At 34.8% G+C, this 14,101-nt stretch overlaps 1 protein-coding gene across 5 annotated transcripts in view; it reads right to left on the bottom strand.

Moving 5' to 3' along the window:
• Positions 1-14,101, bottom strand: part of EXOC6B (exocyst complex component 6B) — a 606,254-nt gene that overhangs the window by 339,541 nt on the left and 252,612 nt on the right. For all 5 annotated transcript variants that reach the window (XR_012379776.1, XR_012379777.1, XM_025868421.2 and 2 more), the window contains one exon: positions 11,595-11,663. Coding sequence is in view for 3 of the 5 variants with exons in the window: in XM_025868421.2 (XP_025724206.1) it covers positions 11,595-11,663 (69 nt within the window). In the remaining 2 variants the exon portion in view is untranslated. The remainder of the gene's footprint in view (positions 1-11,594; positions 11,664-14,101) is intronic.

Here is a 14,101-nt window from a genome sequence, read left to right as displayed (position 1 = left end):
AGACAGCATTTTAGGGAAGCAAAAGAACCTAAAATTTTTAAATTAAAAAACTAAAAATAAACAAACAAAACCTTGGCAGTTACAACCAAAACAGGAAAAGGAAGAAAAAGACATGAAAGATCTAGATAGATATATGAGAGGAGGGAGAGATTATAAATGCCAAATCCAGAGATCTCAGTGATGGGAGAAATTTGGCATAACTAATAGGAAGAAATATCAAAAGGAAGACAGAAAATACGGAATATGTTTCAGGAAAGAGAACTGCCTGGGGGCAGCTGGGTGGCTCAGTGGGTTAAGCGTCTGCTTTTGGCTCAGGTCATGATCTCAGGGTCCTGGGATCGAGCCGCACATTGGGCTCCCTGCTCAGTGGGGAGCCTGCTTCTCCCTCTCTCTACTGCTCATGCTCTCTCTCTCGCTATCTCTCTCTCTCTCAAATAAATAAAATCTTAAAAAAAAAAAAAGAACTGCTTGTACAAAGGCATCATCATGAGAGAACATGGTGTCAATATATCTGGAGCATAGATTGTGAGCAGGCAGGAGGAAAAGGGTGAGCAGAAATGAGGTGAGAGAATCAAGCCAAGGATGGAACATGGGAGACTGTACAGACCAAGTTAAGAAGTTTACTTTATTCTGAGAACAATGAGAAACTAAAGTATTTGAAGCACAGTTTTCATATGATTTAAATTGTGTTTCAAAGGGGTGTTACTGGGTCTGATGTGGAAAATGATTTATTTCTTGTTCATTTTGTCAGAGCTTAAAAAATAATTATGCTATTATGGTGTCTAAAGCTGTTTAAGTGAGACATTATTGTTAAAAAAAAAAAAAAGCCCCCTTGAGGAGTTCAATCTTCTCAACGTAAGCATTTTGAAAAACAAATGTGCGCATGTGTAGAAAAAAATTTTTGATCACATTTTTTTGCCTCTTGTTTTTATTCAAAGCCAAATGATATGTATGCTCATGGGTAATAAGGTCACCAGGTTAAAAGAGCAATATGACAATTATAAACAGTTAGATTACAGCGGCTACAAACCAGGGCCCATTAGCCCATACTACAGGAAAGTTATCGCTATAAATGGCTTTTCCTGTGTCCTTATCAATGCAGCGCACAAAGTATCTCACCCTCAGCTTTTCTCTATGATCTATGTAGTGTTTATGCCTATCTAACCTCACCAGGCACTGGTGGGTCAGTGCAACTAGGAGGCGGGGAGATACGGCAGCAGAGTGATGAGACAATCTGCAAAGTGTCAGAGATGGACTAGGAGTCACCAAATATTTCAGGGCAAAACTTTCCACATTAAAAAAATATCTCTAAAGAAAATACTCAAACTACGCTCTTATTGCTCAGAAGTACTCAAGATCACCATGGAAGCAAACCAGAAAGCTTCCAGCTCTGTTCTGTGTAAGTTGGCTCCTCAAACAGTGCAACTTGCATTTGTCTTAGATAGTGGGGGGAAGGCAGATGAATATTTCTGAGACGGAAAAGAGAGTCCATTTAAAATGAAAATAAAACAACACTTACGAAAAGAGTCAAGAGGAATAGGGTCTAAATATCAGAGCCTAAAATATAAGCCACTTAAAGTTCTTAAAAAATAAATGTCAAGTATATAAACATCAAAATTCCCTTCTAATATCATTGCTATCCCAAAGATTTGAAAATGGTACCTATTCATTTTCAAATTACTGTTCTCAGGAAGGCTTTTCCATTAAAAGTTCAATGTTCTTTTCTTATTTCCCAAAGAAAATGTATATATTTCAAATAAACATGATGGATTTAAAAAAACAAAAAACAGGTATCTTCACAGTCTTCTACAAAGCAGCTTTTCTCTGGATCCATTAAATTATGAACTTTTGAGAGCAGAAAGTACCCTGGTCATCCTTACCTCTTTCACTATATTAAGAAATACTGGCTTAAATAAAATTTAACATGTTTGGTTTTTGAAGTTCTTCTTAGAACACACCTAAATATACTAATGTGATCTGTAAAAAATAAAAAAAAAACAAACCCAAGACAAAAATACAGTATACAGAGTTCTCATGACATGTGAAACAGGAGCCCTCCTCCTTTTTTTTTTTTTTTAACATTATCTGATGAGCCTGGTGTTCCCTAGAAATATAGCTCCAGAAACAACTTTAAGAAGATCTAGATCATTAAGCTATGTGCCTCTGGCAATGCTGGAATTCTATATCCACAATTTCCAACTTCACGTGACTGGTGAAATAAAGTGATATTTCCCTCTCTCTCTGTAACACCATCTTTGGAAATGTCAAATGAGAATAAGAACTTACAAACTCTAAGCCCCTAGAATTTTGCATATAGGTCTTTCTCATTTGCCTTAATTTCTACCACAGGAGTAGTAAATGACCCTGCTTGTGTTTCCACCCAAACCAATACTTAAATGTTTATTCAAGTGTCTTTGTAAAAAATTGAAAGAATTTAAATAATGGATTTTTACTACAGTTCCATAAAATGAATACAAGTCAATAGTGTCAATGTTTAAAATAGAATCAGGATAGGCCTAAAAAAAAAAAATAGGCTATAGTAAAGTACAATCAATTTTAATGAAAACTAAAAAGCTAGTCAGAGTTCTATTTATCAGCGTTCACTGCCAGATCAATGGTCTGTGAAAAACACGAGGAAAACTGCATGAAGCTGATGTATGAATATCTTTCTTTCATTTGCCAATCAACTGTCTTAATACCTAGATGTAGCAGAAATGTTCTAGTATTTTTTTAAAAGGGAGTCTCATCTTTTTAAGCCAATTAACAATTTAAAAAATCTGACCATCAAAAATACACCCAATCCTGAAGACCTGCTTTAAGTCTATGTTCCAATTCTTGTGTTCAATTTACTTGATTATTAAATGGCAACAGTGCCTTCTGATAAAGGTACAGGATTAAGAACCCTAAAATCTTACCTCTGGTGCCAACAAAAGAACCATTTCATGGCTTGATTCAGAGTGAGGCCAATCTCTACCAAGTGAGATGTTTTTTCTCCTATTTGCCATATGAATAAGTCACTTATTTAATGTAGTCAAATTTGTGAAGCACTATGAGATTGTTGCACAAAGCGCTATATAAAATCCAAGATAACACTATTATAAATACATATATAAACAACAACCCTTCAACTGTCGCTATTTGAAAGGATCTGGAAGTCTAACCTTAGAATGCCAAAACTAATCGTTTTTCTTTCATTGAAAATTTCAGCAGTGTCTTAGGCCCTTCAAGTATCTATTTCCCAAATGCTTTAATGTAACAGCCAACTGCTGCCAAAGCTCTTTATGTAATTTCATTAAGGAATTCCCTAAACACCTCAGAAAATATGTTACTTAAAACTGCTTATATCCATTCCTTTTTCCACTCTCCAAATCCTTTCCTTGCTATTATCAGCAGTCACAGGACCATGGATTTTGCAGTTTCTTCCAGCTGCCACTGTAGACCATACAAGTAGAAATCCTTAGATTAGAAAGGGAGAAATATGTTCCAGGAAGATTCCTGCCTACTCCACCCCACCCCACCCACCCCTGGCCCCAGCAATGATCATGAAGGATTGTAAAGAGATTGTGCATAAATTCTAGCTCTGCTACTGACTCACCTCTCCAAATTATAGCCAAGTACTTAAAAAAGGATATTATTAAAAGCAAGTAAGAGGTAAAATATCCTTTAACAGAGGACTTTACAAAATTATGTCCAGGGAGATAAATTACTAACTGTAATTCTCATAATTATTTTTAAATCTCTGTCTGAATCCTTCTTAGTAAAAGAATTCAGGGGACAAATCTATTAGAGTTTAGGTGCTGGGACTAACTTACTCTTAATAGAAAAACAGGTCACCAGCTTGCCATGCATAATGACTGCCCAGGGAATGAAGATTTATGACACAGAAATAAGTTCACTTTGAAATATGCTTTTAAATTTAGATTTTGGCAAGGCTTCCAAACCTAAAAGAAAGACAAGTGGTAGGGTGTCCGTAAGAGGCTTATAAAAGGGGATACTTGACTAGAATTGGGATAAGCTATTCTGGGGCATAGGTCTGTAGCCAGTAGGCACCTGAAACCTAACTCAGTCTCTAGCTCCTTTTTACATGAGGGATTCTTTCTAGGTCTAATAAAATTCAGGAGTTGAGGAAGCCTCTGAAATTATAAGCAAAATATCACATGCCTGTACATATGTGCATTTTGTCTGGGGAAAGGGTTCACAGCTTTCATCAAATTCCCAGAGGCCCCTTGCCCAAGAAAACTTAAAAGAAATACTGCACTTGCTAGAGGCTTTGTAATATGAATTCACTGCACAACGACATTCTGCATTCCCTTATATCTCAGGCTGTTTTATAGTCTCCATTAGTAATTGAAAGTGAATTAAATAAAAATGAGGTTCTTATGATTCATGTAACACTGAGAGGTTGCTGCTTACTAAAAAAAATCCACATATTGCTTATAATATGCTATCCCTGGATCCAAGATGTCAGAAATCTTTAAAAAGTATACTTTTTATGACAGTATAACACAAATGCAGAAAAGTACATAAATCAAAGGTATATTGGTCAACATTCTTTAATCTAGGATTTTTTTAACTGTTAATGAGCAGATGATGTAAATCACTGGAGAACAAGAAACCACAAGAAGATAAGATTATAAATGAGACCTAAGAATATGGCTGTATTTACAGGTCTGCTCCCCCAGGTTCTTAAAGACACCCAAGCTCTTTGATATGGGACATATGTACACTCTTTCAGTGATAGAAGGGTGAATGAGCAGCAAATCTGGAGAAGAGTCAGAGAGATGTTGCAGTGTACAGAGGAGCCTGAAGTATATACAAATCTTTGTCCAAATTGAGCTGGGTTCAAGGCTTGGAGCCCATAAACATGGCAGACATCACTGGGTTGATAGAGTTTTCAAAACATCTATAAGACAAACTGGTTTCTGTATTCATTAGACAGGCCATCCATCTTTATAACTACTACCACACTATGGACAAAAATCCCCAATTATTATTATTCATCCTTCTCTTCCAGTAAAATTTTTATTTTTCTCCTTCCTAAAAAATTATCCTTAATGACTGTAAAATGATGTTTTATATCCTGTCCCTTACCTGCCTATCTCTTAACTGTATATGAAGATTTAAACAGTATAAGTTATTTAAAACAAATCTATAAAATACACCTACATTTGCCCTGCACACTTCCACTGCATTACTATACCAAGAACCAAGTCTCAATTAACCACTATCTGACCCTTGTTCACTTTCTTCCCTCCCCTCCTCCTGCCAAAGTTTGCCCTTCCTGCCAAAGTTCAGCACTTCCTAGAAAAGTCTCACTGCCTGTTTGATATTGTACTTCACTTTAGTCACCAAAGGAAGAATTTACAGGTGCTTGGCCCCATCTATAAGACCATGACCGAAATCTGACCTCCTGTTACAATACGTGAACTCCTGCCCTACTGATAAGGCTGGCAGATATAAGTAGGATTTTTCAAATAATCCTTTGGGAATTTATAAGCAGCACAGCCATAAAAGGGGGGTGAATGGAAGGTCGGTTTCACTAAAAATAATAAATATTGCCATGTTTATTCAAAGTGTGCCTTGTTATCCTCCAGGCCAAAAGTTCAGATAAACACTATTGTAAATGACAAAATATTAGAACTTTTTGTTACTTCTGTTATGATCCTTCCGTTGGACACCAATAGAACTGTTTTCCCTTGTATAAGTCCCAGCCCTGATATTGTATAACACTGCCTGAGGCTAGAATACTGGATTCATTTGCAGGTCAAAAGGAGGGCAGTTATCTTTCAAAATCAAAAACAAACATTTATTGAGTATTATATACTACTAATACTAAGTGTTAAGTGCTAGGGCTAAAAAAGATGAATAAAACATGGTACCTGCCCTAAAAGAGCTTACAGTCTATTGAGGAAAAAGAATACATATTTAGGATAAGATGATATAATATAGTCAGCACTCATACAACTATGAACTGGGTCCTATAATAGCGCAAACGGGAAGTGGGTCCACTGAGCTCCACCTGAAACATCAGGAAAATTTGCTGGAGGCCACAAGTATGAAATAAGTATGAATCCATAAAATAAAAAGAAGTGGGAATGCTCATTCAGGCAGAAGGACTAGAACAAGGAAAGAATGGCAGGCAGGAGAAGCATGGCGCGGTCAAAGAACTGGAAGCATTTCAGTATCATTAAAGCAAGGTGGTAAGCAGCAGAAAATATGGCACACAGGACATGGAAAACCTTCTACACTTCTGCATTTTACTCCATAAGTGACCAATTAGAGAATTTTATGCAGATAACATATATGCCAGATTTATATGATACACAGATCGCTATCACTACAGTGAGAAGTCGAGTTAGGGATTTATGATAATAAAGTAGGGAGAACAGTTAAGAAAATGTTTTCAAGGGGCGCCTGGGTGGCTCAGTCATTGAGCACCTGCCTTTGGCTCAGGTCATGGTCCCAGGGTCCTGGGATCGAGCCCCACATCGGGCTCCCTGCTCGGAGGGGAGCCTGCTTCTCCCTCTCCCACTCCCCCTGCCTGTGTTCCCTCTCTCACTGTGCCCCTCTCTGTCAAATAAATAAATAAAAATCTTTAAAAAAAAAGAAAAAAGAAAGAAAATGTTTTCAATAATCCTGATGATCCAGGGCAATCATTTTAGGATAGGGGAGGATGAGAGAAAGTAAAACTGTACTTAGGAGGTCACATCTGCAAGATAGGGAGATCTGGATATGGTACTGAAAAAAAAGAAAAGGTCTGGGTTTCTGCTTGGGGACTTGATAGAATGCTGTTATTACCTGAGATCATGGTACCTCCTGAAACAGATTTTAGGGAAGGGGGACATAATGAGTTCATTTAGAAACATACAGAGTTTGTGCTGCCTGTGGAATATCCAAAAATGTTAATATTAACTACATCAGGAAATGAAAAAAAATATTTGTTACAAATTTTTAGATTAATCCATTTTTAAATATCTTTTTCATTAATATTATGAAGAGATGCCCTCCACTATACAGTAATACAAATCAGTGATTTGAGAATGGGAAAACCAATACAGAGAAGTAACAAATTATACCCCCCAAAAAAAGTTATGAAAAGAGTCCACTCTAGAAGTCATACATGATCTGGCTCTTCCTTTAGCAAAAGAGATATCTGAGTGCTTTTTTAAAGTCCATCTAGGTCTGGAACAGCAATGTCTAAAAAATAAACATGTATTCCAGAAATAGAGCTGAGCTCTTACCACTAGGTGTACTTTTTCAAAACTCGGAAACATTATGAATGTATGAATGAGGAAAGAGGTCTGTCTCTGCCACATAAACGATGCCTTATCAAATTATTACAGAACATTTATGAATGCCAAATATTTCAACACTACAGAGTATCAGTGTGTGGAATTTATTTTTTAAATGGGCAGTTTAAGGCCCACCCTAAACTCACAGTTTAGGATGACACAGATTTCATGTATTTACAAAGTATACGTTTTGAATAATTGATAAACTTTGTATGTTGATGGCAGAGACTAGAACCTCTGCCTACATGTCTATGCTTTACATCATACACTTTAAAAAACACCCATAATGTGTCTAATAATCAGGATCAGAGATACATAACTCTTGCCAGGTTAACTGCACTGATTAAATTCCAATGATGTGCCAAAGACAGAGTGAGGCACCATTCATATTATTATCTGTAACTGTACTAAGCAGATCATTATTCTCAGAGCTCACATATGAGAAAGCTAAGGTTTAGGTAACTTGCCTCACACCACACAGCTAGTAAGTGTGCAATTAATTACTTCAGTACTCTTATGAATCACTTGTAGAGTTTTCATTTGAGGAAAATTTGTTACATTTTCTATATCATAAAATCTTAAGAAAGCTCACAAAAACTAGCAGATAAATACTGTGATGAGATAAAGTGCTGTCATATTATAGTCATTGAAAGATTATAACTTCTCTCCTGGTAGACTGTAATTTTTTAAAAGCAGAAGTCCTTGCTCTTATTTATACATCCTTGCTCTCCAAACCCATTTCACACAGAACAGAAATTCAGTAAGTGTTTAGTGAATAAGTAAATGAATTAGCATACGCTCAAACAAATGTACTGCATTTTTTAGCTACCACTTACTTATTCCTTCAGTTAGTATTTATTGAGTACCTACTATATGCCAAGGACTGTTGTTGGCACTGAAGATATAACACTAAACAAACTACTGATTTTCATACTTTTACACTATTTGAGAGGAAAAGTACATTTGATTTTGCAAATATGAGACTTAACAATAAAATACAAAAAAGATTAAAAATAAAAAAATAAAAGGAACTGAATTCCAGATTGTTAAAAAAAAAGCAGTAATATATCCTCATCAAGTTGGATTTATCTAAAGTATACAAGGATCATTTAATATCACAAAAATCTATCAGTGAAACTCACCACATTCATGAACTAAAGGATAAAGACCACAGGACTGTATCAATGTATTTGGAAAACAAATCCAATAAAATTCAATACTCATTTGTGTTTTTATAAAAAACTATCAGGAGTCTAGGAATAACTAGATAAAGAATATTTACCAAAACTTTATTGTAAACATCAGTTAATGGAGAAACTTTGGATACCTCTGTTACAGATCAAAAATCAGACAAGGATGCCTACTATTATCTTCCTGAACAACAAAGTAATGATGATCCTGGTCAATACAATAAAACAATATGAAGAACAATGAGATATATGGATAGGAAGAAAATAAACAAGTCAATATCTGCAGATCAACTACACAGAAAATCTATCATAAACCAAAAAAACAAACCATAATAAAAGAGTTGAGCAAGGTTGCCAGACTTAAGTTAACTTACAAAAATCAAGGGCATTCCTCAACATCAGCAATTATTAATTAAAAAGGAAGGTTGAAAACAGCAACAAAAACTGTATTTTGCTATTAACCTTAAAAGAATCCCCAAAACTACTAACATAGAAACAAAGCTTAATAATTTAAAAGTAGACTTTTCCATGAGTAGCATGACTTAGCATTATAAAGTTGTTAATTCTTCCCAAAATTTAACTATCAATTCAAATCAAAATTCTAGAAGAAAAATTTTTTAATGAACTCAAAGATTCTAAAATATATAGAGAGAACCACTAAAATCTACTCCTGAAACTAAGATTATACTATATCACTCTAGGTTAACTAACTGGAATTTAAATAAAAATGTGAAACAAAATAGAAGAAGATTGAAGAAGTAGAAGAGGAGGAGAAGGAAGTAGAAGAGGAAGAGGAAGAGAAGAAGAAGAAAAGAAAATGATGGTAGAAAATGATTCTGTCAAAAGATAAGCGTCAAGGAAGTCATAACTTTAAGGTAGCCCCAATTTATTTTAACTTCTTTGGGGGAAAAGGTACTGAAGCTTTTCCATTAAAAAAAAAAACTACTTATATAGACAGCTATTTTCATTATGAAATTCATTCTATACTTGAATAAAATAATGTGGTTTTTTAATAAATAAATAAATAAAATAGAGAAAATAAAGGTTCATAAATAGTGAAGGCAATTTAAAAGAGGAGAAATGAAAAGGGACCTGTTTTACCACACATGTAGATGTATCACAAAACCAAATTTAACAAAGTAGAGAATTGAGAAACAGATTCTCATATATGGATATTTAGTATATGCCCAAGGTACTCTCAGGAATCAGTGGGCCATATGCAGATTATGTAGTAGATGGAACTGGTAAAACTGAATTCATCATATAAAAAAAAAAATTCAGTTGGATTCCCACTTCATACTATATACTACAGTGAATCCAAGATGGATCAATATCAAGATGTGATGGGAAAAATGTTAAAGGTAGCATAAAGGGAATGCCCTATGACCTTGAATAGAAAGAGAGGGTTTTTTTTTTTTTTTAATACAATACTTAAAAAGTACAAACTCTAGGAATGCCTGGGTGGCTCAGTTGTTAAGCGTCTGCCTTCAGCTCAGGTCATGATCCCAAGGTCCTGGGATCGAGCCCCTCATCGGGCTCCCTGCTCAATAGGAAGCCTGCTTCTCCCTCTCCCACTTCCCCTGCTTGTGTTCCCTTTCTCGCCGTGTCTCTCTCTGTCATATAAATAAATAAAAATCTTAAAAAAACAAGTGCAAACTCTAAGGTTAAAATTGATGGATTCGATTACATCAAAAATCAAGGATTTCTGTTTGTGAAAGATAACACATACATAGTTTAAAGTCTGGGGGCAAACTGGGAAAAAAGACATTGGCAACATCCTAAACTGTCAATATCTACAATATATAAGGAATTTCTGAGATTTCTCTTTCTGGCAAAGAGAAAAAAACAAAATTTGGCTTAAGAAAGCCAATACAAAATTGAACGAAGGCTAAAAATGGGCATTTCAGAGAAGAAAAATCTTAAATGATTAGTGAGTCTATAAAGAGAAGCACAATGTTATCAGTAATCAAAGAAATGCAAATTAAAACAAAGAGATATCCTTCAATATCTATCAGGTTAGCAAAAATTAGTTAAAATAAGTATTATACATATACCTTGGACTTAAATGAAATAATGATAATAATGTGTCACAAACTAAGATGTATATCATTTATTTAATTCTCTGTACATGAGATTGTACATGAGATTGAAAAAAAATTATCTACTTATTTTAGCCACCTTGAGACAACTCAATCTAGATCTTGCTCCATCTTCATATGATAAGGAATGACAGATGTAGAGAAGGAGTGGAAAGAGGGAGAAGAAAGGAAGACGGGAAGAGGGAATCAGAGAGCGAGGAGAAGTAGGAGGAGGGAGGAGGGGAGGGGAGAAACAATTACCAAGTCTTTTCTCAGACTAATGGAAAGTACTCTGGCCATGAAGCCCATAGACCAGTGTCCCAACCTGTCTGAAGTAATGACTAAGTGACACTGTATTAAACATATGAAGAAAGAAAATGGATAGAAGACTGGCCAAAAGACTCACTCAATCATATTATAAAATAAGCTGATAGAAACTTCATAGAACTTTGCTATTAAGAAATATCAATAATGGACTTCTCTCATCAATCTGTCTTTGATGATACTTTTTAATTTTTTGATTGCCTTTATGTGTATTATGTGTCTGCATGTAGGTGTACTACCAAGATGGAGAAAGGGCTATTTCTTATAATACCATTAACACCCATAATAACTTCCCCCCCAGAGAGATTCCTCTTTGCATATGTTTTATATGACAAAAGGAATAAGTGTCATCAGGAATAAAAAAATAAAGTTTTTATAAATATTATTTTAATATATAAAGATAGGCTATTTTTATTTAAATAACTACATCATTAAATTAAGAACAGAAATCTGTGACTATTTCTAGGTATAATCTTATCTTTTTGGTGACGGATAGAAATTAATGTTATTCGCTTATATCATTACATCATTACATGGCAAACAAAAGATTCAAGAAGAAAAGGATAATTTTTTATAATTAATACTCCTTAAATAATAGTTTCTTTTTTCTTACTCTTAATAAGAGTAAACAGAAAAACTATAAAAAATGAGAAGGAAGAGTTTTTAACTCAATCTACATCTTTATTAGTCAGAGCCAGATAAAGACTCACCAGGACAGAATATATGTGTAGACATCGATAAACAGGAGAGAAATCCACCAAATCTTGGGCTCCAGGTACCTGCAAAACAAACAAGATTGTCACAAAATATTCAAACAAAGCTATGAAGAACTTTGAACTGCATTCATTTTTACTATTCAAGTGTAAAAACTAAAAGCCAGCTCTAGTTTCTAGGAGAAAAACACAGAACAAACAAACAAACAAACCACACTCCCAGAAACCTAGTTTTGGTATTTTAGACATGGGATTAATAAACTCTGAAGATATCAGCAAGGCTGGGACACAGAACAGAAGGATAAATAACAGAAAAGAGTAACAGGTGTCACGGGCCCTGCATCTGCTTTTAGAGATATATTTTAGGCTTCAAAAAGGAAGAGAAGAAGGTGAGAATGTGATTTTGACCATGTGACTGCATCTTCTTAGATTCATGGTGGTCTATATAAAAGACTAAGTTGCAGTGGTCAAAACCAAAACTTGCCACACAGGAGGAATTAAATGACCTGCCAGCCACCTTCCGAAGGGCATAAGAATTAGTGAGTATTTACATCAACATGCAATCAAAATACAGAAATATGCTAGAGAGGGGGATCATGTAAAAAGTAAGAAAATAAATGGAAAAGCCAAACCTAGAAGTAATGCCAGAAAATTATATGAACAAGGTAGACAGATTAAATCTAGACATCAATAGACAAAGTAAAACAAACAACATTAGGTAAGAACTGGAGATAGCCACAGTGCTAAAACTGTTTGGTTATGTGGCCTGACAATGAGTAACTCACAATTTACTTTTGCCTCAATTTCTTCAACTGAGAAAGGAAACTATTCCCTATATTGCTGGCCTATAGGAATTAAACAAGAATACAAGAACACTAAGTAAATATTGAACAAAACAAAATAAAGCAAAAAAGAAAAGACAAAATTGCATAAAGAAATAATCAAAATAAAAGACCTAGCTGCAGTTTTTACTGTAACATTGGTAACTGTAGGATTCATCAGAATATAAGCAGCAGGGCGCGTCTAATTTGGGTTGAACTGACTCATGATGACAAGGTGGGTTTCCCTTATTCCATCAAGGATGGCTCATTTCCTCTTTGGGGGTATAGGTTTCTTCACCAAGATGTTTTTCCTAGTGAAATCTACTCATTCTACAACCCGGCAGCACAATGCCTACTTTCCTGTCCCTCCAAAATCATGACCTCTCTACATTTACTCGTTCAAATTCATTGACTATTCTGTTCCTTTGCTATATACCCATGATAGCACACACTAAATCTCTATGTTTAAGAAACTCCCAGTGCTACGTTCTGCGTGGAGCACTGGGTATTATGCACAAACAATGAATCATAGAACACTACATCAAGAACTAATGATGTAATGTATGGTGATTAACATAACAATAAAAAATTAAAAAAAAAGAAACTCCCAGTGCTAGATACTCTGTAAGCACTCAAAAACAAAAATAAATAAATAAATAAAAACCTCTTATGAATCCAAACCTTGATAGTAAGATGCTCAAGATCCTACACCATGGCCCAAGCTAGATTTATTTAAAAAAAAAAAAAAAAAGGCCATTAGAAAAGTTAGTGAGCATTAAAAATCACTGAGAAAAACATTTTATGGACAGATAAACACCACATAGAGACAATAGGTGATCATTTTAGACACTCTTATTTGAAATGACCAAACATTGATGCATCTTTACAGTCTCCCCTGTTGGATTACAAAGTAAAGATGTGAAGGAAATTTATTTTAGCTTGCCAGAAAAACAGGGCCTCCTAGTGAAAACTTCAACTAAGCAAAACACAAGCTCAAAAGATGAAAAATAGAAAAATTCATAAAATTATATTGATAGTATTTCAACTACATAAAAATTACACATACATATGAAAAGAGATAAGAAACATAAAAAAAGTTTTGATCGGTACAGGAAATGAAACTTGTTTCTTTTATTTAGAATTTAACGACTATAAAGTTATTTATAATAAATATACATTTATAAAAGGTTTAAGGAAATTTAAATCAATTCAGTCACAACTTTGTTCCTATGTTCTTCTTTATGCAGTTTATTTATTTTGCTTTGCTTTGACTCAGAACCATTAGTTTCATTCAAAAGGAAACTGCTCGTAAGCCATTCTCGGACAGAGCCGTGGCACCTTCACATGTCAAACCCATCCTTACAGAATGAACATCCACATTAGGGGACAGTTTCCCTAAAAATCTGTGATAAATAAGCTAGTGGTAGCCCTTACCGATGGAGCTAAAAAGAGTGGTTTATCTGGACCAACTAAAAAAGAGATGTATTTAGAGAGGACAGAAAGGTTTCCGTCATTTCCAACAAATATTTACAACCAAACCTATTCTCTGCGAGGCTGTCTTGACATCCTCATCCTCAGCTTCAAACTGTTTAAAATGCCCTGACCTGGAAGTATTGGCTTTGCCATTTCTTACCCTCCACAACCACAATCCAGTTAAGTCCCCCTAAGCAAAGGACTGCCTGC

The sequence above is a fragment of the Callorhinus ursinus genome, unplaced genomic scaffold (genome assembly GCF_003265705.2).
Source record: "Callorhinus ursinus isolate GAN/ISIS: 27379988/994484 unplaced genomic scaffold, GSC_fseal_2.0 scaffold10, whole genome shotgun sequence".
Classification (NCBI taxonomy): domain Eukaryota; kingdom Metazoa; phylum Chordata; class Mammalia; order Carnivora; family Otariidae; genus Callorhinus; species Callorhinus ursinus.
Note: the sequence above shows the minus strand (reverse complement) of the source record. Positions and strands in the feature narration are given on the sequence as shown.